Raw genomic sequence first — 24634 nt, 5'->3', positions numbered from 1 at the left:
GTGGCATGCGATATCTGGAAATTATATATATACATATAGTAGATATTCTCTTATGCATACATGCGTATAAATCAATTTCTTTGCTTGGGCTAATTAATATCAGAATGTAGAACTGAATAAAAGTTTGATTAAGGCTGAAAGTCGACACCCACGAAGGATGTTTCGAAAATTGCTTTTTCTCTGATATTCTTCTTCGTTTTCAGGTATTTTATGTTATTTATTTTTGCGCATTTTTTATGGGCATAAAGTGGATCATAAAGTAATTAATGCGCTAAAATGCGACATTAAAACGCCGCAGGGCCAAAAGCAACGAAATTTTCTTCATGCATCTTCGTGGGCTGCATGAAGACAACAAAGCGACTGCAATCAATCTCTTCCTCTTCTCTCGCCTCCTCCTTCACTTTTTGAGGGCAGGCGTCTTTTGAGGGCGTGTTCTGTGTGCTCTGCGTTGCACCTACGCCAGCCCAACAGAGCTCGAACTGCGCCCAGACTCCAGCAGATTAAGACCCTAACCACAGAGAGTCGCAGAGAGAGAGAGAGAGGGAGAGAGTGAGAGAGGAAGGGAGAGGAAGGTAAAAAGAGGCAGAGAAAGAATCCCCTATAATAATTACAGAGCTCGAGACTTGACTTTTTGATTGTGGCATGCGTGTAGAGATTCTGCTGCAACGGTGCTTTCTTGTTGTTGGTTTTACCTCACTGACAGCGACTGACAGACAGCAATTGCCAAATATAATAAATAATTAGCTGGGGCGATGTAGGCGTGGCGAGGTGACGTGCCATGCATTAAATCAAATATTGCTCGCTTAGAGAAAGCGATCTGATGCGACCCAATTGGCTAAAGATAACACAGATTTAACATTGCTGATCTTGCAAAAGGCTAACTCCAACTAGACTAGTGGGGCCAATTGAGCTAGATAGACAGAATATTGAGTAGAAACTTAACAGAAATGTTCCATTTTTCAGAAATGTTTGAAGCACACGAGGCGATTTGGTCGTTCGAGATGTAAACTTAAGTCAAGCTAATAATAGAATATCATAGCAGTTTACAGGCAATAATACACACTCAAAGGTCACCTCAACTTTAACTGATATAGAATATAGCAGGAGTGTGTATAACAGCACACTGTTAAGAGACTCAGTATTCCACACTCAAAACAAACGAGCCAAAGGCGGCAGAGCGAGAGGGCAATATGAACAGAGAGTCTATAAGCAATACTGAAACTTAATGCTGCAAAGTGCGTACCGTACAAAGGCGAGCAAGCGAGAGCGATAGAGACGGTTAGTCAGCGAGGGTGAGAGTGTGTAAAAAGCTCACGTTGATAACAGTTTGACAGGCGCTCTCCATGTCTAGCAATATAAAGCGAGCGCTGAGCGTCCAGTCAACTGTCAGCAGCCGCAACAGGTGCACAGAGCAGAATATTTTTCGCTGAATAATTGTAGTTTTCATTAAAAGCAAAAGCAATGACAACTCTTGTGCGTAAACTAATTAGCACTGCAAATGCAGCAAAGCCGGTGGCTCCATACAAGTAAGTAATTCAGAGCAAAGAGCAGGAGAGAGAGGGCACGACACACAGAGCGCGAGCGAGAGCGAACTGTCAATCATGTGTTTGTTGTTGCAGTCAAGCTGTTGTGGCCGATCGCACTGTTTATGTCTCTGGCTGTTTGGGCTTGGACAAGACGACGATGAAACTGGTGCCAGGTGGCGCCACTGAGCAAACAGAGATGGCGCTGCAAAATCTGGAGGAGGTGCTGAAGGCAGCCGATTCCGGCATCGATAAGGTGGTCAAGAATACAGTTTTTCTCAAAGATCTGAATGACTTTGGTGCGGTCAACGAAGTGTACAAACGAGGTGAGGAGTCCAATTGGCTATATATTGTTTTGCCGATAAGCCAGCGGCATCTGTCGTCTTATCATTTTTCCAATTGGCAACGAGAGCAATAAAAACATAATCGATAATATTTTGCGATTACAGTGTTCAACAAGGACTTTCCAGCACGCAGCTGCTTTCAGGTGGCCAAGCTGCCAATGGATGCTCTCGTGGAGATCGAGTGCATTGCCATGACGGGCCCCGTGCGCACAGTTCAAAGCGAATAGCAATCAAAGAACGCTAAACTTTGATTCGGACTCAACGTAAATACGAAATAAAAATAAATAAAATCATAAAAGTAAATAACAATGAAAATAAAATTGAATTTTACAACTTGTTGATATGAGCGCTAGAGATGGGCGCGTGTCACGATGAATGAGAGCAATAATACTTGGCTGCTCGCCGGCACTTGCAACAATTGTTGCTGCAGCAAAAATGTTGCTGCGTGCGCACTGCGCAGGCGTTGCTAATCGCCCTCTTATATAAAAAGAGAGAGAAAAAAGCAGGCAACAACTTTGCATTTAAGCCTTATATAGTTTACAATTTGCAGCGGCGGCCATTTATCTTTGTTTTTATAATCATTTTGTTGTTGCTGTTGTTGTACGCTCAACTGCGGCTGCTGTGCGCCTTTTGTATTATATTTCATCAAATGTTGCTGCATAAATCATTGGCAACATGCGGCACAACTTTTTGGCAATGTTGCTAACGGTAGCCGGTTAGCCAGCCGCTTAGACAAAGCGTTTATTTCACATTCAAATTTAAAAGTTATTCATAATGCCGACAACTTGCCTGCCGCTTGCCGCACGTTGCACGTTGTACGCTGCACGTTGCACGTTGCGGCAGTCGCAATTGCAACTTGGCTGCTCCACATTGATGCGGCTGCTGCCTTTTGGGCAATGCCATTTTTGGCTCTCAGCTTCGTTTTGTTTAGCATTTGTTTTGATTTTTTCTCATTGAAATGAATTTTCAGTGAATTTGTCTGCCACTCGACGCTGTTGCATGATTTATTAACCTTGTTGCAAGTTGTTGTTGTTGCATGCATTGGTGTGAATATGAATGCTGCACTGATGCACGATTATCGCAATTTATTTGTATCTCTCTGTTTATGTTTATATTGTTTCTGTTTATTTATTTTTTTTGTATTTTTTTCTTCAGTCTTCACTTGGCAACATGTTTAGCACCCGCAGCGCTGGCAACATTCATGTTGATTTGGTTGGCGTGTAATTAATTCGTGGCACATCACAATTTACATGCATAAATATTGTAATAAATACGCATAAATTGATGACAACAAACTGCAACAAGTGATGACCCGCTGCAGCAAGCCAGCCAGCCAGCCAGCCAGCCAGCCAGTCAGCCAGTCAGCCTGCCTGCCTGGCTGCCAGCCTACCTGCCTGCCCCCCGCTGTGCTCCATCTGCTCAGACATTTGACATAAACACCTACGCAGTCGCTGCCGCGGTCGCTGTTGCCGTTGCCGTAGCCAATGCTTCTCCTTGCTATGAAGTGCGGCTAATTAATTTCGACGCACAGGCGACAAACGGAGCCAAAGGGACACCAATGGCAACACCAATGCGGTGAAAGTGCGCATAATTTACACGCACGGGCCAAGGCGACGTGCCAGACAGACGCCAATTGCGACTGGGTTACTGGAAAACTGCAAAACATAAAAATAATACAAATAAAAATATACAATGAATATACACAACAATATTTATAAATATTCGAAATTTTGGTTGTTAATTCTTTGTCAATTTGCTTATCAGCTATATGCCAGTGATCGAGCTATCGCTAATTAAACAAGCTGCATGCGGTAGCAGACGGATGCGCCAAAAAGTATCAAATTACAATATTTTATAATATACCAAGCAGTCGCAAGTTGTCATAATTAATATGTTATGCGACATAATAAAACAGTTGACACATAACTAATTAGTTGGTGCACAAGACAAGCTTTCACTTGTCCTGCTAAGTGCTGTTTTTAAGTTTTATTTGAACTACAGCTTAAGGCGCGCTATTTTGAATGTAGCATACTTTTGGGCGCGAGCAGTTTTATCGATATTTCTTTAAAAAAAAATAGCACCCTGTTAATATTAACAGCAATAGGTGGGCTTACTGTTAGCAGTCATCCTAACCAGAGTCAGTGTCTCTGGTCAGTGCAGTCATGCAACAGCTGTTGAATATTCGCATATGATATTGCTCACAATGTTAAATTAAAGAAGCTCAACAGGCGCGTACCACTGCACGTACTCAATTATTGGCACAATTTAATACAGAATATTGTACAATTAACAGTAATTATTCCTTGTGTAGTTTTAAACAACAAAAACTGCGGCGCAAAAGTATCGATATATTGCATGCAACATTGCCCTGTTGGACGTGCTGAACTGGTCTGTCTGTCAATGGTACATAACTATCGCCTATCGACATGTCGGAATGGCAAAATTAGAGCATAACAACACAACAGCCGAATTTCTCATATGAATTACATATAATCAATATACATTGCAATGCATGATAACTTAACAAACCGCAAAAGAATTGGTAACAAGTTGCGGTAACAACGACAAACAAGTGAAAAGCCACAATCCAGCGAAATTTGTTTAAAAACAAAGTGAACGCCGCTTTGGCAAAAAAGGTACAACACAACAACAAGAAGCAGCACACACACACACACAGACAGCAAACACATACACAAGCGCATTGGTCTCTTTGCCATGCATGAAAAAGTGAAATAGCAAAAAATCAACTATACAATTTTTAACGAAACAACAAATTATAAACAGTTGCCCCAGTGATTCATATTTATTAATGCGCTTGATTCTTAGTGCGACACTATTATAATATCAATTGTTGCTCAAGATTAGTTATTTCATGCAACACAAAACAACGATTTGTAGCGCTGCGTGTGAGTTTTTCATTTTTACATTTCTCTTTATGTGCGCCTGCCTACGTCTGCCTCTATGTGTGTGCGTGTGTGTATGTAACAAAGTCGTTGGATTTCTGAAAGCAACAACACGAAAGATCATCACTGCGACAATAAAAGAGAGTAGGAAGAGGCAGAGAGAGAGAGAGAGCGAGCAAGATTCAGCGATTGCTATATAAAAAAAAAAAAAAACGATGCTGACTTGCAATTGCACTGCAAATGCAAAAAATAAACACAAGAAAAAAAAATAAACAAATTTAACTGATCCATTCGTATATTTTTCTCTCTTTCTTTTGCGCACTCCTTTATAGTCACCCGCCGCCCACAAAGCTCCACAGTACAAAGACAACACCTGCAACGGCAACGGCAACGACAACGACGACGAGGACGTAACCGTTTGTTTATAAGAACAAGAGCAGCACGAGAAGCGCCGTTAGCAGCGTTAGCGTTGTATTAACAGCGCTGCCGCTGGCGCTGCCATCGTCGCGTCGCTGGTAAAGTGGATAAGGAGGAGGAGGAGGAGCAGAAGAGGGGGGAGCTGTGCCGAAAACGACTAGAAAACATGAATCTAAGAGGAAATCCACAAAAGAAGGAGGGCAAAATGCGCATACGCGCCTTTCCGGTGAGTCCCCCTCAATTGGGCAATTATGGAAAATCGCCGGCTCAAGCATGAGGCAGCAAAAAGTTTGCCAACCGATAAGATTTATATGTACATAGATAATATTGAACAGCCTTTCTCACAATGCACACGTACACGCATACACATTCACGCTCTCTCGCACTCTCACGTAGTCAGTGTGTGTATGTTTGTGTGTTTGGGTTTCCGTTTCTGATGATACGGCCGGCCTTCACCCTCTCACTGGGCGCTGGCTCAGCAGGCTGATCGACGCTGCCTAACACTGTTTCGACAAAGTTCTGTCAGGGTTGAAATTTGATGAAAAAGCTTCATCACATTTTAGTTTTTAAGTTACTTTCAATCTCAACTTAGTTTCGACAAATTGTTGTTGTTTTCCAACACACACACACATACGCAGAAGCAGAGACGCCAGAGTACCGGAAACGCATTGATGACGAGCGCAGACGACGTCATTTGGACAATTGTGGGACGCTAGCGCCAACTGGCGGATGTCAATAAGGCCTACAAACGGCAGCCGCTCGCTAACGGCACCAGCAGCGGGCCAACGCCAACAAACTGCTGCCCGAAGTCAACAGGAGCAACAACAACCGGAGCAGCTGCTGGCTACTTCTCAGTCCTACTACATAATTGGGGAGCATCGCTATAGTTGGGAGCGCGCGCTTGGTTCCCATAGTGGAGCCGGCGGCGCGCGTTTGCCTCCTCCTCCGATGTACAGTCACGATCCGAGGATCGGTCTCTTTGGTGCCGCAGCGCCGTCGCAGCCGCCACAGCCATCGTCGCCACCGTCACCACCGTCACCGTCATTGCCACCGCCACCGCCGTCGTCCAACAATCGGCTAAACAGTCTGCTAAACCCAACTCATTATTACCCATCACCCGGACCCGTATCATCACCGACTCCCACGCACTCAAGAATAGTAGCCGGCTCAAATAATTTCAATCATCGCTCCCGCAACACACGCAATGCCCAGGGGCAGCAGCAGCACCCACGCACTCACGCGAACGTGCCACTCAATGTGCCGCAGCATCAGCATCAGCAGCAGCAGCAACGTGGCTCGGCACGCGCAGCGACTAGCATTAATACGCTTGCCGCATTGGGCAATGTGGGAGCACACGGTGAACATTCCGTAAGAGCGACAGCAGCTATGCAGCAAGTCGGAGCCGGTGCCTGTGCCGGTGCCACACAAATGCGCGAAATCGGACGCAAGTATCCATTGTGGCTGCCCGAGTATAAACGTCGCGCATTCAATGTTAGCCCCCCAACAAATCTGCCTTAACATATATGATAAATAATTCGACATTTGTATGGCATTTAATAATAATCAATTTTATCTCGTTCTGTTTCTTTCGCCCCATCTTGCAGGCCTCCATGGATGAGAAGTACGTGGAGGATATATGGGCCACACTGAAAAATGCTATACAGGAGATTCAGAAGAAGAACAATTCTGGCCTGTCCTTTGAGCAGCTGTACCGCAATGCGTACAATATGGTGCTCCACAAGCATGGCAATCGTCTGTACCATGGACTGAGCGATGTCGTCTCGAAGCATCTGGAGCAAAAGGTGCGGCAGGAGGTGCTCGAACGCTTGCACAGTAATTTTCTGCCGAAATTGAATGAAGCCTGGACCGATCATCAGACCTCAATGGTCATGATACGCGACATACTCATGTACATGGATCGGGTCTATGTGCAGCAACGCGGCTTGGATAATGTCTATAATTTGGGTCTTAATTTATTCAGGGATCAGGTAAGTTAAATTGATCTAAAATGAATTGATTCTTAATTTAATCTAACTGCCGAAACTTATATAATTTTGCAAGTTCATTTCGATTCTTTTGCCTATATAATGTCTTAAAATAGATTTATTTTAGCTGTCAATACATAAATCAATAACATATAAATAGTATTTCTTAAGTATACATTATAGTAGTACGGGAACCACTTAGATTTATTTATATTTCACATACTTGTGCTATAGAAGAATCTTTAGAAAAATCTTTTCCGAAAACCCTTATCTGAAGGGTGTTCATTTCATTTGTTATCTTAATGAGGCCAAGTTTCTTGGAAAAGTGGCTATACTTTCATATCTTCTTTTTCAAAATGGTATATTTGATTAAAGTATTGTACGTTTTATTGCAGGTCGTTCGCTTTCCGGAAATACAGAAAGCGCTACGAGAGAGGCTGCTGGGCATGGTTATGGAAGAGCGTCACGGTGAGCCGATCAACCATTTGGCGATCAAAAATGCCTGCACGATGCTCATTACGTTGGGAATCAATTCGCGAACCGTTTATGAGGAGGACTTCGAGAAGCCTTTCCTGTCACAGTCGGCGGCCTTTTACAAATTCGAATCGCAGAACTTTCTTGCGGAGAATAACGCTGGCGTTTATATCAAGAAAGTTGAGGCGCGCATCACCGAAGAATCATCGCGTGCGGCACTTTATTTGGACAAGGATACGGAACCGCGCATTGTGCGTGTCGTTGAGGAGGAGTTAATTAAGAAGCACATGCGCACCATTGTCGAAATGGAAAATTCAGGCGTGGTGCACATGATCAAAAACTCTAAAACCGAGGACTTGGCATGCACGTATAAACTGTTCTCACGTCTCAAGGAGGAGGGCCTGAAAGTGATTGCCGACACAATGTCTGCCTATCTGCGCGAACAAGGCAGCATGCTGGTCAAAGAGGAGGAGAACGGCAACACAAATCCAATAACTTTTGTGCAAAATTTGCTCGATCTCAAGGATCGATTCGATCAGTTCTTGCTGCACTCATTTAGCAATGATCGACTATTCAAGAATGTTATCTCTGCTGATTTTGAGCATTTTCTCAATCTAAATAACAAATCGCCCGAGTATCTGTCGCTCTTCATTGACGACAAACTGAAAAAGGGTGGCAAGGGCGTAAGTATATGATAAGATATGGAATTACTGGACATCTATTATATAAAATGATTTCCTTTGCAGATGAGTGAGCAAGAAATTGAAACTATTTTGGATAAAACGATGGTTCTCTTCCGATTTCTACTTGAAAAAGATGTCTTTGAGCGCTATTACAAGACGCATTTGGCCAAACGTTTGCTGCTCAACAAATCGGTCTCCGATGACTTTGAGAAGAATATGATATCCAAACTAAAGGTGAGTGAGAAGAATCGAACTCACACTTGAAAAGCCTTCACTTATCTGCTTTCCCTTCACCTGTTGAAGACTGAATGTGGCTGTCAATTTACATCAAAACTGGAGGGCATGTTTAAGGACATGTCTGTGTCCAATACGATTATGGATGAATTCAAAAGTTATGTAAATAATAACAGTTTGTCATTGAGCGGCGTGGAGCTGACGGTGCGCATATTAACCACCGGATTTTGGCCCACTCAGGTGATTACCCAACTCTCTCCATCTCCCTCTCTCTGTGCCTCATTTACTCTGTTCATCAATTCACATATTCCATATTTGGTTTATTTATAGACGGCAACGCCCAATTGCAACATACCCTCAGCACCGCGCGAGGCCTTTGAGGTGTTTAAGAAATTCTACCTGGACAAGCACTCGGGTCGGCAGCTGACGTTACAGCCGCAGATGGGTATGTCAGCATCATTATAAATAACATCTGTGCAATTCGCGCTAACAGCTTGTTGATTTCGCTACAGGCACTGCCTACATCAACGCCGTTTTCTATGGCCGCAAAGCGAATGACAGCGACAAGGACAAGGATGGGCCAAGCTCAAGTTCAAGTGGCTGTCCTGTGCCCACCACAACACGCAAGCATATATTACAAGTGTCCACCTATCAAGTAAGCAACTCGGCTAGCTCTCTATATAGTTCGCAATTAATCTTGATTCTGCATTATAGATGTGCGTTTTGTTGTTGTTTAACAATCGGGATTTACTGACCTATGATGACATACACCAAGAGACGGATATACCCGAGCGTGAGTTGGTCCGTGCCTTGCAATCTTTGTCCATGGGCAAGCCAGCGCAGCGATTGCTGGTGCGCAACTCAAAAACGAAAACAAAGGACATTGAGCCCTCGGACGAGTTTTATGTGAACGATGCATTTGTCTCCAAGTTCCACAGGTGCGTATTCTCATTTGAAATATGAATGAGGAAAGCTTTATATCATATTATCTTTCAACTCTTGTAGGGTAAAGATCCAAACGGTCGCTGCCAAGGGTGAATCAGAGCCGGAACGCAAGGAGACGCGTGGCAAGGTGGATGAGGATCGCAAACACGAAATCGAGGCGGCTATTGTGCGGATTATGAAGGCGCGCAAACGCATGGCGGTAATTCATTTAATCAGTCAACTATTTGCATTTGATGATTACAACTAATCGCAATTTACAATCTTTCCATTTTGCATTATTTATAGCACAATCTGCTTGTCTCGGACGTTACGTCGCAGTTAAAATCACGTTTCTTGCCTTCGCCTGTGTTCATTAAGAAGCGCATCGAAGGTCTGATCGAGCGTGAATACCTGGCGCGAACGCCAGAGGATCGTAAAGTGTACATTTACTTGGCCTAAATAGAGTGTTCGCATCACTCATCATTTTGCAATCGAAAGCCAACAACTATACACGAGGAACTGTGGCCCCATCATCACTCCTCACATCCCTCCCCATCTACTCCGCTCCCCCCTCCAAGCCCAACTCCCCTCCATCCATTTTCAACTTTTATCAATTCGCAATTAATCGGTAACACTCAACTATCAACAACTCAATTAAGCGCCAATGCAACCACGAGCATCCCAAGCTGGAATCATATATTTTGACCAAGATGTTAAATAGAATAGACAAGTGCGAAATTTGTAAGCCTGACATTCAAAATTGAACAGTTATTGCTAATCTATAGATGGTTATGCAGCTCTCCTTCTTTCTCTCTCTAATGCCATTGCTATCCATAATATAATTTCGACTATTCTCTAAATTCCTTGCGATTTATTTTACACGAATATTCATCTCACACACTAACTCTATGTTAATTCTGTTTCGAGGCACAAAATGTGCGCCAACACACGTTTACGATTTAGCTACAACAATATGTATAGTATAAGCCCATAAACACACACTCTCACACTCACATACGTACATACTCACTCACTCACACATACACACTACTTGGATGGAGAAGCGTAAGCGAAGCAAACTTAAGAATTAATGCATAATGCAAAAATTATTTCTAAGCAGCCGTATAAATATAGCTAAAATAATAAATTTCTAAATGAATAATAAATTTAGTGAGCGTTTCATGTACATTTTTACGCAACTTTCGCCTCTTCATAAAAAAGTAATTAAAAACTAAAGATAAAAGCAAAAATTCAACACTAAATTGAAACCTTAAGAAAAAACGCTAAATATTTGAGATTCATGTGAACAGAGTTTAAAGTTAAAAAGACATTTTAAAATCGATTTTTATATATACATAACTGCACATAATATACGTGAGCAGGCTTTATAAACAAAACAAAAAACTATATAGGTGTATAAAAGTTGTTTTAGTTCGTATAGCCTAGGAACACATGAACACATGTCAATACCAATACCAGCCACCATATATTCAGCCGGTTTTTTTTATACTTTCTATAATTTTATTTATGCACACTTCTGTGTTATTATTCATTTTTGAAAATTTTAATAGTAAGAGAAAACGTACGAAAAAACTTATTTGCAAATTGATGTGTGAGTCCATTAAATAAATATTATAAGCGTGTATGCTTGAAGTGAATAGAGCAACCAGGCGTATTAAAAACCATTGTACATAAATTTTTGTTCTGATGTATGGAAAAAATGAAAATAATATATATTAATTGATATATATGTATATGCACATATGTGTATGTATATATACAAATAAAACGTATTTGAGCGTTAAAATGTACATTTGTACGTGTTATTTGTGGAATTACTGTAAAATAAGGCAATAAACTAGAATCGTTGCGGAAACTTCTATTGTCTGATCTATTCAAAATAGATTCATTTGTATATTTGCAATTTACCTAAGGAAGTATCAAAAATAGAATTCGTTTCATTTAGATTGGCTTTTATTCAGCAAAACTCGAAATAAATTTATTGAATTTTTTCGGTAATGAATTTTCTAACTTAAGTTTATGCATTCAACTTAATCTGTAGACAAAATGTAAAGCCCGTATTTATTATATTGAATTACTTTATTCCAAGGAATGTCTTATCAAATTTGTTTTGTAGTTGTGTTTGCCTATCTATGATTTTATAACCAGTATAACATAAATGATATACGAGCTCTATACACTTAGTGCTTTTTATCAATCAAGTCGCATCGGTTTATCGCGCTGCCTTTAGAGACTAAGAGATGCCGTTATTTATAGCTTATCTAAATGGATCCATAAAATGCATGCCATTAGATCGAAATATCTTAAGTGTTTCGATATGCAACTTCGATTTAGAAAGAATAAGGCAACGAGGATCATTGGACAGTTTATAGGCATATATACATATATTTTTTCTTACAGGGTATTTGCAAATCGTGCACCGGCAAAGTAAACTCGTATTTCTTTTGTTGCAAATAAAGTTATCTAACTGGCAAATAGATAGGTAAATTCTAATTATTTATCAATTAAATTGGCCAACTTTCGTGCCAACCACCCGACTCGGCCTGGCCCGCCTAAATGGCACGAAGCTGCGCAAATAGAAATGATTTGGCTTTTTGATTTTGAAAATAAATACGCCAAGTTGTTCGGTAAACACTCAGACACTGACACCGGCGACGCGTCGCGACGGGAACAAAAGCAGCGGCGTCGATTTCAGTTAAGATGCTGATGCTGATGCTGATCCGATCGAGTTCGATTCGATCTGACGCACTGATAAGGCCAAGCCTCAGCGCGTGTGTCTTGGCGGCCGCAGCCAGACGCGGAGAGCAAGAGCAAGCGAACGAGCGGGAGAGAAAGAGAGAGAGACGCATTCGCAGCCGCTCCAATGGAGCCTTGCTAAACAAAAGCAAAGCAAAGTTAAGCGGCGCTAGTAGTTGACTGTTGATTACCCTGTAGTTGACTGAATATTGTTGTTAAATAATATACTACTACTTCAAGCTGTTTATAAAGTTATTTAGTTTATTCTGTTTAATAATTATTTTGTATTTAAATAACATGATGATGATGATACCATGTATCTTTCATGCTAAATCTATAAATCTATATACATATATAGCTGCCTTTTTGCTAACATTTACTATAATTAATATTACATTAAATTTACATTATTTGTAAAATAACCGGGTTCCAGTAAACTCAAAAAATATATTGCTGCAATACTTGGGGATCCTGAATGTGGAATATTTTTCTTTCAATTATTATCGATATTTTCAAGTAGTCCAAGTGCTAATTGATTTGTCTAGTTTATAAAAGCAATATATATATGTATATACATATATGTATATGTCTTATTTTGTTTGTGGGTTCAAGGATTTCAAAATTGATCATCTACCACAAAGCAACCGTTATTGTTACGACTGTCTACATAACCAGAAAGGTTCCACCTCATTCGAATCATAATTTGCCCTTAATTGCATATGCCCTACCACTCATTTGCATTACAGGGTATCTGCCTGTGATATTGCCTTACTGGCAGCTTGTGTGCACTTTAGACGCACAATATTTCAGTTGTATTCGTCGGCTCGCTCAGTTGCCATCCGTTCAGCAAGCGCAGCGGTCGCAGAATTCGAGTTGAAACTGTGGAATACCACCGATCGGAGCTAAGAGCTAAACATCGACAACAACATCAACAACAACAACAACAATAGCAACAGCGACAGAAGTGGAGACCGTATCCAAAACTAAAAGCTGCTGAAAGCCGAAACCATTTGTTCGCGTGCTCATTTGTGTGTGTGTGTGTGTGTGTGTCTAGCAAAACAAATATATAAATATATATATGTATATATATATACATACATGAAAATAATTTACATACATACATGTACTTTTTTGATATATGTACATATGTAGAATACTTATGAAAATAAACACAACTACGTCAGAAGACGGCAAACAAAAGATATGAACACGCCGACGCCGCAGTCGCCGTCGCAGTCGCAGCCCACAACGACGTCAGCGTCGCAGCCAAGGTTCGCCTGAACGTTAGGTGAATCGAATAAATATAATTTTTTCCGATTTTTTATTAACATTTGTTGCGTTGCGCCGTTGTTATTGTTATTGTTTCATTTTTTGTATTATTTGTTGTATTTTTTTAACGGTTGCGTGTGTAAAGTTAGTGACCTTAGAGTGAAGCGTGATTTCGCAGTGAGGAAAACTGCATTTGTGTGTTTTGGAATTGAAATCGGATCGAATCGTAGCAGGCCCAGACGGCATTAGCAATGCCTTGGAGACTGTCTCCATTCACTTTTTGATCCGAACCAGACTAGAACACTTGGCCTAATTACACAAGCGATTCTAGGCTAAAATTCAACAACAAATTGGCATTATTTTAAACTTGAAGAAATTTTTTTTTTTTTTTTTTGCTTTCGCGGAAATTGTTTACTTTTGTTTTGGTAGTACAAGAAAAATTGAAGAAAAGGGTTTTCGTAATGAGCCAACGAGGAGTTTTTTGCCTAAATGCCACCACAATGGGTCTGTCCGCGTCGCAGCCATCATCGCCGCGTGATCCGCCCCCGGAGTTAGATAGGCAGCCGGACAAGAAGGACCAGAAGCAGCAGCAAGCGCAGGAGCGGGAGGAAGAGAAGTGTGAAGAGCAGGCAAAGCAACAAAATGAAAAGCCAAACGAGCCATTGGATGAGTCTAAGAAGCAGCCAAAGGAGGAGGGGCCAAAAGATCAAGCACAGCCAATACCAGCGGCGACAGCACCGCAGCCACGCTCAGCACCACAAGCACCACATGCACACCCCACCGTAAAAGACCTGCCACACATATGCAGGCACTATGCGGCGTTCAGCCTGTCGGGCGGATGTGAATCGTCCGTTGGATGCGGCAGTGTCCAGAGCAAGTCTGGCTTGACGCTCACAGCCACCGAGCACTACCACAACCAGCTGGAGAAGCTGCGCTCCATTTGCGGCGATGCGGCCGTCACGAACTTTGAGCTGAATAACCTATTCCTAGATCGACTCAAGGAGATCGATTGCCTCGATGAGGAATGCGGCGGCGATTCGGTGGGTATTAGAGGTAGAAGGTGGTGTGCTATGGCAATAGAGAGAAATTTAAATTATTTCCTTGAGTTCCTGAATACAATTTCCGCTCCGATTTTCCAGAAATTTGCCACACTGCGGCTGGCCACATTTCAGGATTGGGTCGATCTACTGCTGCATGTCAACTACATTATCTTTGGCAATATGACCGCCATGGAGGTGGAGGCGTACGAGAAGATCATGAACTGTTTCCGATCGGTGCGCGGTGAGCAGCAACAGGCGCAGGATGAGAATCGCAAGCTGCGCAAGGATATGTGCGCCATTATAAAGCTGGTGCAGCACGCCTTCCATCACAATACCTGGAACACGGACGACATGTGCCTGGAGACGTTGACGGTGAATCAGCTATTGGGCATACAGGCGGATCAGGCACGACCGGAGAGCGAAAGCGAGAAAGTAAGTTTTTTCAATCGAAGCACCTAATATCCCACAGGGGCTGCTAGGGGCGTGTCTCACATCATCATCTTGTGTTCTTCTAGAAGGCCGGATGCTCTAATGCACAGAAGTCTCGCATTTCATATTCCGATCAAATCATATTCGAGGAATCCAATCGCCTATAATTGTTACATAATTGATTTGCATTTGACTTTGTTTTTGTGTTTTTATTATTTATTCTGTTTTGTTGTTGTTGTTGTGTGTGTGTGGGTGCTGCTCAAATTTCATTAATTGTTGAAATAAATTTTGTCTCGTTTTTGTTATCTCTGCGAAAGCATCGTATTTCGATTTCTGATTGGCATTATTTGATTACAGGTAACCAAAGACATGCGCTCTCTGACCAATGAGATGGCGGCCAAGCACGACGAGGTCCGTCACCTGCAGTCCCAGATGTGTGCCCTCGACGAGGTGGTCCAGACGGCGCGACAAAAGCTCATCCTCAAAGATCAATGCATAGCGCAGCTCAATCAGCAGGTGAGCTCCTATCAAGTGGAATACTTGGACAAAAACTGATCAATTTTAATATGGATATGTATATATATGTATATATGGATCACGTATTTGATCCTTAAGGCTTAGAGCTGAAACGTTGCATAAGTTTCTTGGTCTATCTATGAAGAAGATTGCTTGAGATGAGAAGGTCATCAGTATCTATAAATTTAATTAGCTCTAGATCTAAAACTGGTTTGGCAGATCGTTGAAAAGCTGCAGTGATCCATTAATGAAATGTATGAAAAATGTAGCTATAAATGCAGATTGGCAGTGCTAAATGTAGAAATTTAGTTGACAAAGAAAGATGTTCAAACGGCCTTTCAAAAGAACTCGCCGCCCAATCCGTTATTGTTTAAAAATTTTGTGAAATATGGACTTGAAAAAAAAAAAAACACTAACCGTGCTTTATAAATAAATTTGGCAATTTCTAAGCAACATTTTAGCGGATTCTATTTACATAATTTCAAAATTATTTAAATGCGTATCCATCAATTCGGGCACGATCTAATGTGGGCATTGATCAAGCCACTAAATATGTCTTAAGCTTTCTTTCGTACCAATTGGCCAATCCCATCTGCATAGCTGATATGATTTTGTTTTTTTTGACTGAGTGTGGTAATATTATATTATAATAAGAATATAATAGGAAAAAAATATTCCGATTTATTTAAATAATTGATCTCTATATATCTATTCAAAGCATTAAATCAAATATTATACAAAATCATGGCCAACTTTTCATTAGACATTTATTTATTTAGCAGTGAAAGCTGTCATTTGTAAATGACTTTTTTTAATTTTTTCATTTACTTGCAACATTTTAAAAACAAAATTTTAGTTTCCAATACATACTTACATATACATATACCTACCTATTCACATTCTGTTAATGCTCCGTAGCTGGTGGAACTGCAAGATTGTCTGGCTAATATGTCCCAGGAATTGAACAACAAAACACGAACAGTTAAGCAGTATGAGGAGGCCTTCGATACGATGGACCGCAACAGCTGTTTGTTTGAGAATATCAACGAGATGGATCAGCAGGCCAACGAGCTGATGCGCCTGCTGAACAAGGAGCTGAACGAAATCATAAATATCATAAGCACCAAGGACTTTCAGGCCATGGAGTACAGACGGAAGCTGCTATCCTGTTTCATCGACCGAATTGTAAGTCATCTAGCAGTCTGACAGTGCACATGAAATCCTTCTTGATTTGGTATCATCCATCCGTCCTAGAACAACGATCGCATGGAGACAATGCGCAAATTGGAAAATATGCGCTCACAGCTGCGAGCATTGGATTGCAGTATCGATCAGCTGGAATTGCCTCTAGCTTGTAGCACACAGCGACCCGAAGATAAGTATGACAATCAGCTAATCGATGCACTGCGTCGGCGACTGATAGCGATCAACCAGTGCAACAAGGAGCTCAACTGCAGGTGCCAACAGGTAGAGGCCCAACAACGATGTAAGTATTGAAAGGACTCACGCTTTATATAAACACGTATACATATGTATATAAATCTGTATATATGTATGCTTATGCCGATCTCTGATCGGTCTAGTTGAGCTTTTGAATGTCACTTCTGATTTTGAGGCTGTGCGTGCTATAAATGAGAAAAACTGCCAGGTATTGAAGGAAATAGCTGAACTACTCTCCAAACTGGTAAGCAAAGTAATATAATGCAAGCCAACTCCCTGTCTATCTCACCCTCAATTCGCCAGCGCTGCTGTGATCTATCTTATGAGGAGATCTATACTGAAAAATCGTCGGGCAATCCATTTTGCATTGCCATCATGGAAATGTATGAGAAACTAAATCAGCTGGAGAACAATACGGAGACAGAGAACCTGCAGTCACTCGTAAGTAATGCATTTATATAGAGTGATAGATGATTCTCGAATCGGTGCCTTATCAATGTGATTGTATATGCAGGACGGCGACAGCGTGCCGCAAGCATCTGCCCACAATTCATAGCCGACAACAAAGACACCTACAACAACACCAATAACAACAACAACAACAACAGCAATTGTTGTTCCCCCTGAAGCTGCTGAAGCCTAGTTTAAGTTAGTTTTTAACTTAGTTAAGGTTCTACGCCTGTTTTAGCATAAGCATAAAAGGTTGACGTTAACTACAAATTCAACTTTAGCCCTAAGACTTCTAGAATGTATCCATATCTATCAGCCATAATGATAATACATCAAGTTCCCGCCAAAAAACCGAAACATTCCAAGAGTCGGAATAAATCGAATGCACTTTTGTTTCTGTTTATGTGCCCAAGGAGCAGATATACTATGTGATGTACTTATTTATACAGTATGTAATATATACATATATCATTCGATATGCAAGTGCAACAGCGAATTTGCTCTACACATGCAAATGGTAGTTTAAACGAGAGCAGCAAGTGAAATTGTAGAGTTTTTTTTCTGGGTCTGAGATTAATGGAGACTATTTAAAAGTAAAGCTTTAAGTAATGCAGGACTATGGTTAAGATAAGAGGTGGCCAGTTAAAGCTAATATGTCTTCTTTCAGTTTATTTACTCTACATCAAGAGCAGCTGCCAGATCTTAGATCTTTTCTAAGATCTCTCAATAAATGTTTGCCTTGTTTAATATGCGGTTTCTGCACCCCTTTCTTTTCATTCTTCAATTTTCTTAAGTTTGCTTTTCTTGCTCTCCTTTCCTTTTTGGTTGTTTGTTATGTTACTCGCAGTCCTGCTTTCTTTCCGATCTTACATTTCAGCCCAGTACAAATATAATTAAAGGTAAGTCGGGACCAGTTCTAGGTCTCAGTGAACGAAGTGCACTTAAATATAGATTTTATCCACATATAAAAATTAAATTAAATTAAATGAATAATATTTCAGTCTGTAATGACAATAGGGAGCTACAAAATCAATTGTTGTTCTTCTTCTTCTTCATTCATAATGAAAAGCTATGATATCAAATGAAGAACACTTCTGTCAACTTGTCATAAGACCCTCGCTCATATATATGCACAAAACATTATATGTAATAAAATTGCATTGCCATTGTTATATATGCTACTCGATATCCTTATATATACACAAACATATATAATGCTGCAGTTCCAGACAGTCCATTCGAGTCGCTTGATTTATGTACTTGAATATTTTGTAAAACAAAAATGAAAAATAAAACGAATCTGGAACCTGTCGAAGCGAAGACTTACTCTATTGGACAAATGCAAATCGCTTGGTACTCCGATGAGTTCAACTGCAATCGTAGTAAGCCCTGAAAAGCGGTTAAGTTGCCTACCAGCTCCCTATGCCCTGTACTCCCCGTCTCCGCCTACCCCTCTCTCTACATTAGCTCCTAGCAGAAATAGGTTTCGTGTTATTTATTTACCCACAATCGACACGCGAGCTATGCGAGCACTGATATGCATATCGATGAGCTTGACAGCAGAGAGAGAGTGGGAGGAGGAGCGAGAGAAAGAGACGGAGAGTGACAGAGAGAGAGAGAGAACGAGCGAGAAGTAAACCTGACAGCAAGCTATCAGCCAAAGGCAGCCGAATGGTCGCCGGAGTAGTCCAACGCTCAACGTCAACGTTGCTGTTTATTCGCGTGAAACAAATCAAGCTTGTTGGGGTAAACCGTAAACCGAATACTGAATACGGGTTACGGAATACTGAATACGGAATACGGAATATGGAATACCGAAAACCGTCTACTGAAATATGAAATCGGCAAATATAATAATCAACAGCGGTGTCGGGCCACACTAAATCAAGACATAAAACAAACAGTTTACGTGCCTTAATTAGCTGCACCCGCAACAGACATTGCCAACTGCCACGCCCCCCTCGCACACAACTTGTTCCTAAAGAGGACGACGACTTCGATATTGTTCGCTGTCTGTCTTCACTCCTTTGGCAACGAAGTGAAGTGTCTGGGTGAGGCGATAATATTTACCAGGTGGCAGGACAACGAGAAGGACGCGTCGCTGATGCCAAACGGATACGTGTGCAATTAAACAAAGTTTATCCTTCGATTGCCAACACAGAAAAAAAAACTACAAACTTGGTCAAAAGTGCAAATTGTTTTCAAGTGCTAGCTGAAAAGTAAATACCTGCAAATGAAGGTGCCCGAAGAGGGCGAAAGGGCGCCGAGTGAAATTTTTAGAAGCTGACTGACGACAGACAGCAACACGAAACTTTATTAATACATCAATTGTCTCTGTTCAGCATGTGTGTGTGTGTGTGTGTGTGTATTGGGGTAGAGGGTCTGGGACATAATTTGACATAGAACACAGTTCTGTGATTTTTTGGGTAAAGAAAAATTTTCACATAAAAAAATATCAATCAACTTTAAATATTTATTTTAAATCAAAAACTAAGAATATTCTACTATATAGAAGTGATAGATATCTTTTAAAAACGCCCAAATCTAGTTCGGAGCTTGAACAAATTTTTAAATTTTTTTTTTTAATACACAATAAATATAAAAAATTTCATATATTTTTATGTATATTTAAAAATTATTTTACATAAAATTTAAGGTTCGACTTTTTAATGTATATTTACATTTTACATTTTTATGTAAATCTATAAAAAATTTTCCAGAAACTTAAATATTAAAAAAAAAAAAATTAAATTAAAAAATATTAAATACACATTAAAATTCCAATGGGCCTCTATTTTTCACAATAAAATCTATATTTATACATATATACCACTTTTGTAAGCTACTACTTTTTTTAAACCAATTTTTATATCGTATAAATCCAACATTAAAGACCTACTCTGTCTTGAAAACTTTTCTTCAAAACAAACTTCTCGCTAATCGATTTTCACATGAAATTAAACGAAATATACATATACGTATTTCCCCCCAGTGGGGGCATATAAACGACATTTAAAGGTGTTATAAGTGCGCGCAGCCATGCATTCGAACCGATTCAACTTTGGAGCGCGTTCGACGATATAATTTCGTATCGAACGCACGAATGTTGATTCCCAAAATCCGTGTCAAACAGTCAATATCATAATACATATCTATAAAAAAAACTATTGAAGTCAGACAAACGAGTGTTGTGGGGCGGGGCGGGACAGTGCAGAGCAGTGGAAAGTGCTAAAGAATTGGAAACGTGAAACTTTGCCACCAATTTTTTTTTTCTCTCTCTCCTCTCTCTTTGTGTTTTGTAGTGGCTGGGGCCACCCGCAAGTACGAAATGTGATTTGCTTTTATTTCCGTGACAAAGTTTTAATAGCAATATTATTGGACTGAAATGGAATGGTAATGAATGCATTTATAAATATTTTGGCCGAGCTGCACGAAGGCACCCAAAAAATCATTTGACACCACAAACAATCGAAATACCATAAGGAGCAAGAGAAAAAGTTGTTTATATCAATTGTGTTTGGGATCTGAAATCGGTCAGCGCAGGGCTTGACATGGTAAGCCAATGCCTTAGCCTAAGCTTATCCAGGATTGAACTATTCTGCCATTTGTAGGCTGAACCCGGTGAGGATTGTCCGCATCGAAGACAATTGGAGCACACGCTGCTTTATTGCCAGACTCAAGCAGAACTGTTGCAAGCCACAAGAGATAATTATTTGAGCGTTATTGAGGAGTTTCGGCGTGACCTCGAGGAGCTAACCGAACAGGTGCAGCAACAACAGCAACAAGATGAACAACAAATGGCAAAGGAAATGGAACAAAGTTCCCATGAGGAGCCGCCACGACTTGCCTCAAATGAACTGGAACTGCAAGTTAGAATTTACTAACAATAAGAGCTTTTTATAGATGAATGATGTTTTTTTTTTTTTATTTTTTATTTTAATTACAGAATATTTATTACCAAGAGCTAATTTATATATTTACTTTTTATTTTTCAATTTGCTTATTATTATTATTTTTATATATTAGACTACATTCTCCGAAGTTTTCTTGATATCATAACTAATGATAAATGTATAATGATAAAATTATATAACTGGACATACCATAGTTCCAGATTCACATACATTCTGCTTTCATTTCTTGACATTTTCCATGTTAAATTTACTTTTATTTTTATTTTATTTTTAAACTGATTCAATACTTGATTAAATTTAAATCCATTCAATAATTAATGTACTTTGAATTTATATAAATTGTTTGTTTGTTATTTGAATTTATATAAATATACATTTTAGCACTGTAAAATCCTTCATGTGTATGTATGTATGTATATACGATTACAATTTTTACTCCAATTTCAGAACGAACGACTGGTTTGTCAAATAGAAAGTCTGAGGGTCGTTTTGCAGGAGCGTGAGTCTAAAATCTGTGAGCTGCAGACCGGTTACGTCGATTTAAATGAGACCAACAGGCTCAGAGAAGAAATTTTCTTGCTGAAACAAGAAAATTGTAAGTCTCATTTGTCAAGCAGATACTATATGCCTATGTACATACATACATATGTATATATCATCTCTACTACAGGTGAACAGTCACAAAAAGTCGTGCAAATCACCAGTTTGCTCCAGGCAAAGGAATACGAGCGACAGGAGGCAAATGCCAATAATGAAGCCGCAATGCAGATGTATGAGGATCAGTGCAAGGAGCTGCGGCGAGCGCATAATGAAGTGAAAAGACTGAAGGAGTGTCTGTCCTCGCTGGAAAACTGCCAGCAGGAGCTCAATGAAGAGGTGAGTGAGAGTAGTAGCCATAGAGCCTTAAGCCATATTGATTGTGCCATATAATACGTTCTGTGGGCCTAGCGGAATTCACTGCGCGCCGAAATCACTGCGCTGAAGAACAGGGAAGCCGAGCTGTGTGGCAAGGATCGAGCATTGAACGAGCAGCTGAAGTGCAAGGAACAGGATCTTGAAAAATCACGCTGCCTGCTGCACGACATGCAATGCCATCTGAAGCAGGAGGAGCGTCAGCATAAGGAAACTCTGGACCGTTTGTGCCAGGCCAACGACGATATCCGGAAACAAATGCGCGACGTTGCCAACGAATGCAAGCAGATGCAGCTCAAGCTGAAGTATGTATGCGGTACGGTGGATCCGATAACGTTGTCCGTAACGAATCTTAACCAGTATCAAATTCCACTCTGTAGGCAGCAGACCAAAGTAAACGAGCAGCAGCAACAGATCATTGAGTCGTTCCGCAAATGGAAAGATGCGCAAATTCGATCAGACGAAGCGATGCGTCAGTGCATGAAGCGTGCCGAGGAGCACATCAATCTGTTGCTGGAGGAGAATCAGCGGCTGTGCGAGGAGTACCGGCGCCTATACAGCGACTACTCCCAGCTCGAGTCGGAGATGCAACGTGTTAAGAATGCAGTCAATAAGCGCTTTAATACGTCGTCGTGCCCAACGCCCGCCTCGCCCCAACCAGACAGCGTCATATGCAGGAGTCAGGCGGTGAGCGACGAAGTGAGTGACAAAGATCAACTTGGTAATATTCTGACTGATTCACTACTTTAATTTACAGATGGCCAATCGCTTGAAGTTCATGTCCTGTACGGCACAGCGCCTCTCTGCACAGTGTCAAGCGCTGAAGAGTAATTCGTTGGATTTATCCATTATTAAATCTATGCAGTCCAGTCAAAATTTAAGTACCGAATCGAGCCAATGCTGCCAATTGAATGGCACAGAGTCAGCATCGAGCACGTTGTGAGAATCACATTAATTCGTCTCTCTTCTAGTTGTGGTCTATTGCATATACTGGGATGTTCATACTTTTTACAATTCTGTTTAATACGCGTTTTTTATTTTAACACACATTTGGCCAACAGATGTAAATTGACAGTTGTAATTTTTTAAATAAATTAACATTTTGATAAGTAAGATTAATTGAAATCTGTATTTCATTTACAAGTAGTTTTTAAGTAGTTTCGTTTGAGTTTTTAACTGTCGATAGATTCACATTTGTGTATATCGATATATCAATGTAAGTATAAATACAAAAACATCGTTTCTAGCACTACCCGCCCAAAGCCCATTTGTTAAACATATTTAACTATTTTTCATCCTGCTGCTGTTGCAGCAGTTTTTCGCGCTCACTGATGGCTATCAGCGCCATCTTGATTTGTGAGCGCTTCTTCACGCTTTCCTCGCGAACTACGTCCGCCTGCTTGGTCAAGATTTTGATGCGGACATCACTGAAGTTGATCGCTTCTTGCATGTTCATTTCCAGGAAAAGCTCCTTGCCCACATTGACCAGTATTTTGTCCATTTTTTTCACCCGCGCTTGCATGAAAACGTTGCTGCCAATATTAATCTGGGTTTTGTAGCCGTCCGGCATGTGCTCGCCAAATGTTTGCAGCGTGTTCTTCAGCTGGACATACTCCATAATCTCGCCGTTGAATTCATTGAGGCACTGTTCGAGACGATTTAGGTCTTCTTTGAGCACATCATTAATAAATTCCTCGAGCTGCGTTATGCGCGCCTTATGAGCTTCCAGGTCTTGCATTGTTTTGGTTTTTGTTGCCTTTGTAACTTGGCACGACAGCAGCTAAAATAATTATGGGCACCCTAAATACTTAACAGCAGCAGAAATGTTAATGCCTAAGAAATGAACTATTACAGTTGATAAACCAAATAAAGTATTAACTTTGTGACAAAATTGGATAAAATTTTTAATTAAGTTCCTTACAAATAGATGATTAAATCTGATACTGTTAATTGAACAATAGCCCAACAGCTGTTACCCAATTGTGGCGGTCGGACAATACCGATAGCAATAGCTACCTCCGCGCGGAACATTTGAAATATGTGATCGATGTTTGCAGAACTTGATTTAGCCAATGCAACAACCTTAAGGTTTCTACAACTTTATTTTTATAGTATAACTATAAATTGATTATGGAAAATTGCGGTTGAGTGACAATTAAGCCTACTTATGCATAATCTGGCTTTTGGCTGATTCCGACGACCCTACAGTCGTCTCGTGCATTTCATTTTCGCTTGTTTTTTTTTTTTATGTAATCAACTGATCTCTGCTCGTGCCGCTGATAGCTGTCGCGAGAGGCGAAAAAAGTCAATTGTTTGCGCACGCAATGGCAAATGTAATAATTTCTCAGCGTCTTTTTGGGATATTTATTTTGTCTTTGTTTTATTATTTGCAACATTGTGGTGCGCAAATCAAACTGGCA

At 40.6% G+C, this 24634-nt stretch overlaps 4 protein-coding genes across 7 annotated transcripts; 3 read left to right on the top strand and 1 right to left on the bottom strand.

Moving 5' to 3' along the window:
• The first annotated feature begins 1343 nt into the window (after window positions 1-1343).
• UK114 (reactive intermediate imine deaminase A homolog UK114) lies at window positions 1344-3543 on the top strand. The gene is made up of 3 exons (XM_030385181.2): window positions 1344-1526; window positions 1620-1849; window positions 1973-3543. Exons 1-3 carry the CDS (start codon window positions 1462-1464, stop codon window positions 2092-2094), a joined length of 417 nt encoding a protein of 138 aa, XP_030241041.1. The 5' UTR covers window positions 1344-1461; the 3' UTR covers window positions 2095-3543.
• A 719-nt stretch (window positions 3544-4262) lies between these two features.
• Window positions 4263-10524, top strand: Cul3 (cullin 3). Of its 3 annotated transcripts, none has more exons than XM_089257074.1 (11): window positions 4263-4503; window positions 5103-5413; window positions 6792-7175; window positions 7568-8329; window positions 8393-8563; window positions 8633-8803; window positions 8894-9008; window positions 9076-9218; window positions 9278-9501; window positions 9569-9707; window positions 9794-10524. In XM_089257074.1, the coding sequence occupies exons 2-11, from the start codon at window positions 5354-5356 to the stop codon at window positions 9944-9946; spliced, it is 2322 nt and encodes a 773-aa protein (XP_089113200.1). In that variant the 5' UTR covers window positions 4263-4503; window positions 5103-5353; the 3' UTR covers window positions 9947-10524. The 3 variants fall into 3 exon arrangements, with proteins under 3 accessions (XP_089113200.1, XP_030241028.1, XP_030241027.1); XM_030385168.2 differs by having other exon boundaries at window positions 4263-4773; XM_030385167.2 differs by lacking the exons at window positions 4263-4503; window positions 5103-5413 and adding an exon at window positions 5673-6678.
• A 2470-nt stretch (window positions 10525-12994) lies between these two features.
• On the top strand, window positions 12995-23333 carry yuri (yuri gagarin). 2 transcript variants are annotated; one of them, XM_089257152.1, is made up of 13 exons: window positions 12997-13532; window positions 13659-14553; window positions 14653-14985; window positions 15340-15498; window positions 16417-16683; window positions 16753-16984; window positions 17082-17182; window positions 17242-17379; window positions 21750-21897; window positions 21973-22178; window positions 22251-22519; window positions 22595-22913; window positions 22972-23333. In XM_089257152.1, exons 2-13 carry the CDS (start codon window positions 13975-13977, stop codon window positions 23155-23157), a joined length of 2937 nt encoding a protein of 978 aa, XP_089113278.1. In that variant the 5' UTR covers window positions 12997-13532; window positions 13659-13974; the 3' UTR covers window positions 23158-23333. The 2 variants fall into 2 exon arrangements, with proteins under 2 accessions (XP_030241032.1, XP_089113278.1); XM_030385172.2 differs by lacking the exon at window positions 22972-23333 and having other exon boundaries at window positions 12995-14553; window positions 22251-22530; window positions 22595-22871.
• On the bottom strand, window positions 23146-24057 carry Uxt (Uxt prefoldin-like subunit). The gene has a single exon (XM_030385180.2). It carries the CDS (start codon window positions 23950-23952, stop codon window positions 23500-23502), a length of 453 nt encoding a protein of 150 aa, XP_030241040.1. The 5' UTR covers window positions 23953-24057; the 3' UTR covers window positions 23146-23499.
• Window positions 24058-24634: the final 577 nt, after the last annotated feature.

This window comes from Drosophila navojoa, chromosome 3 (genome assembly GCF_054131105.1).
Source record: "Drosophila navojoa isolate 15081-1374.11 chromosome 3, UAZ_NAV_1.0, whole genome shotgun sequence".
Taxonomy (NCBI): Eukaryota; Metazoa; Arthropoda; class Insecta; order Diptera; family Drosophilidae; genus Drosophila; species Drosophila navojoa.
This window is presented reverse-complemented; position numbering and strand designations above follow the sequence as displayed.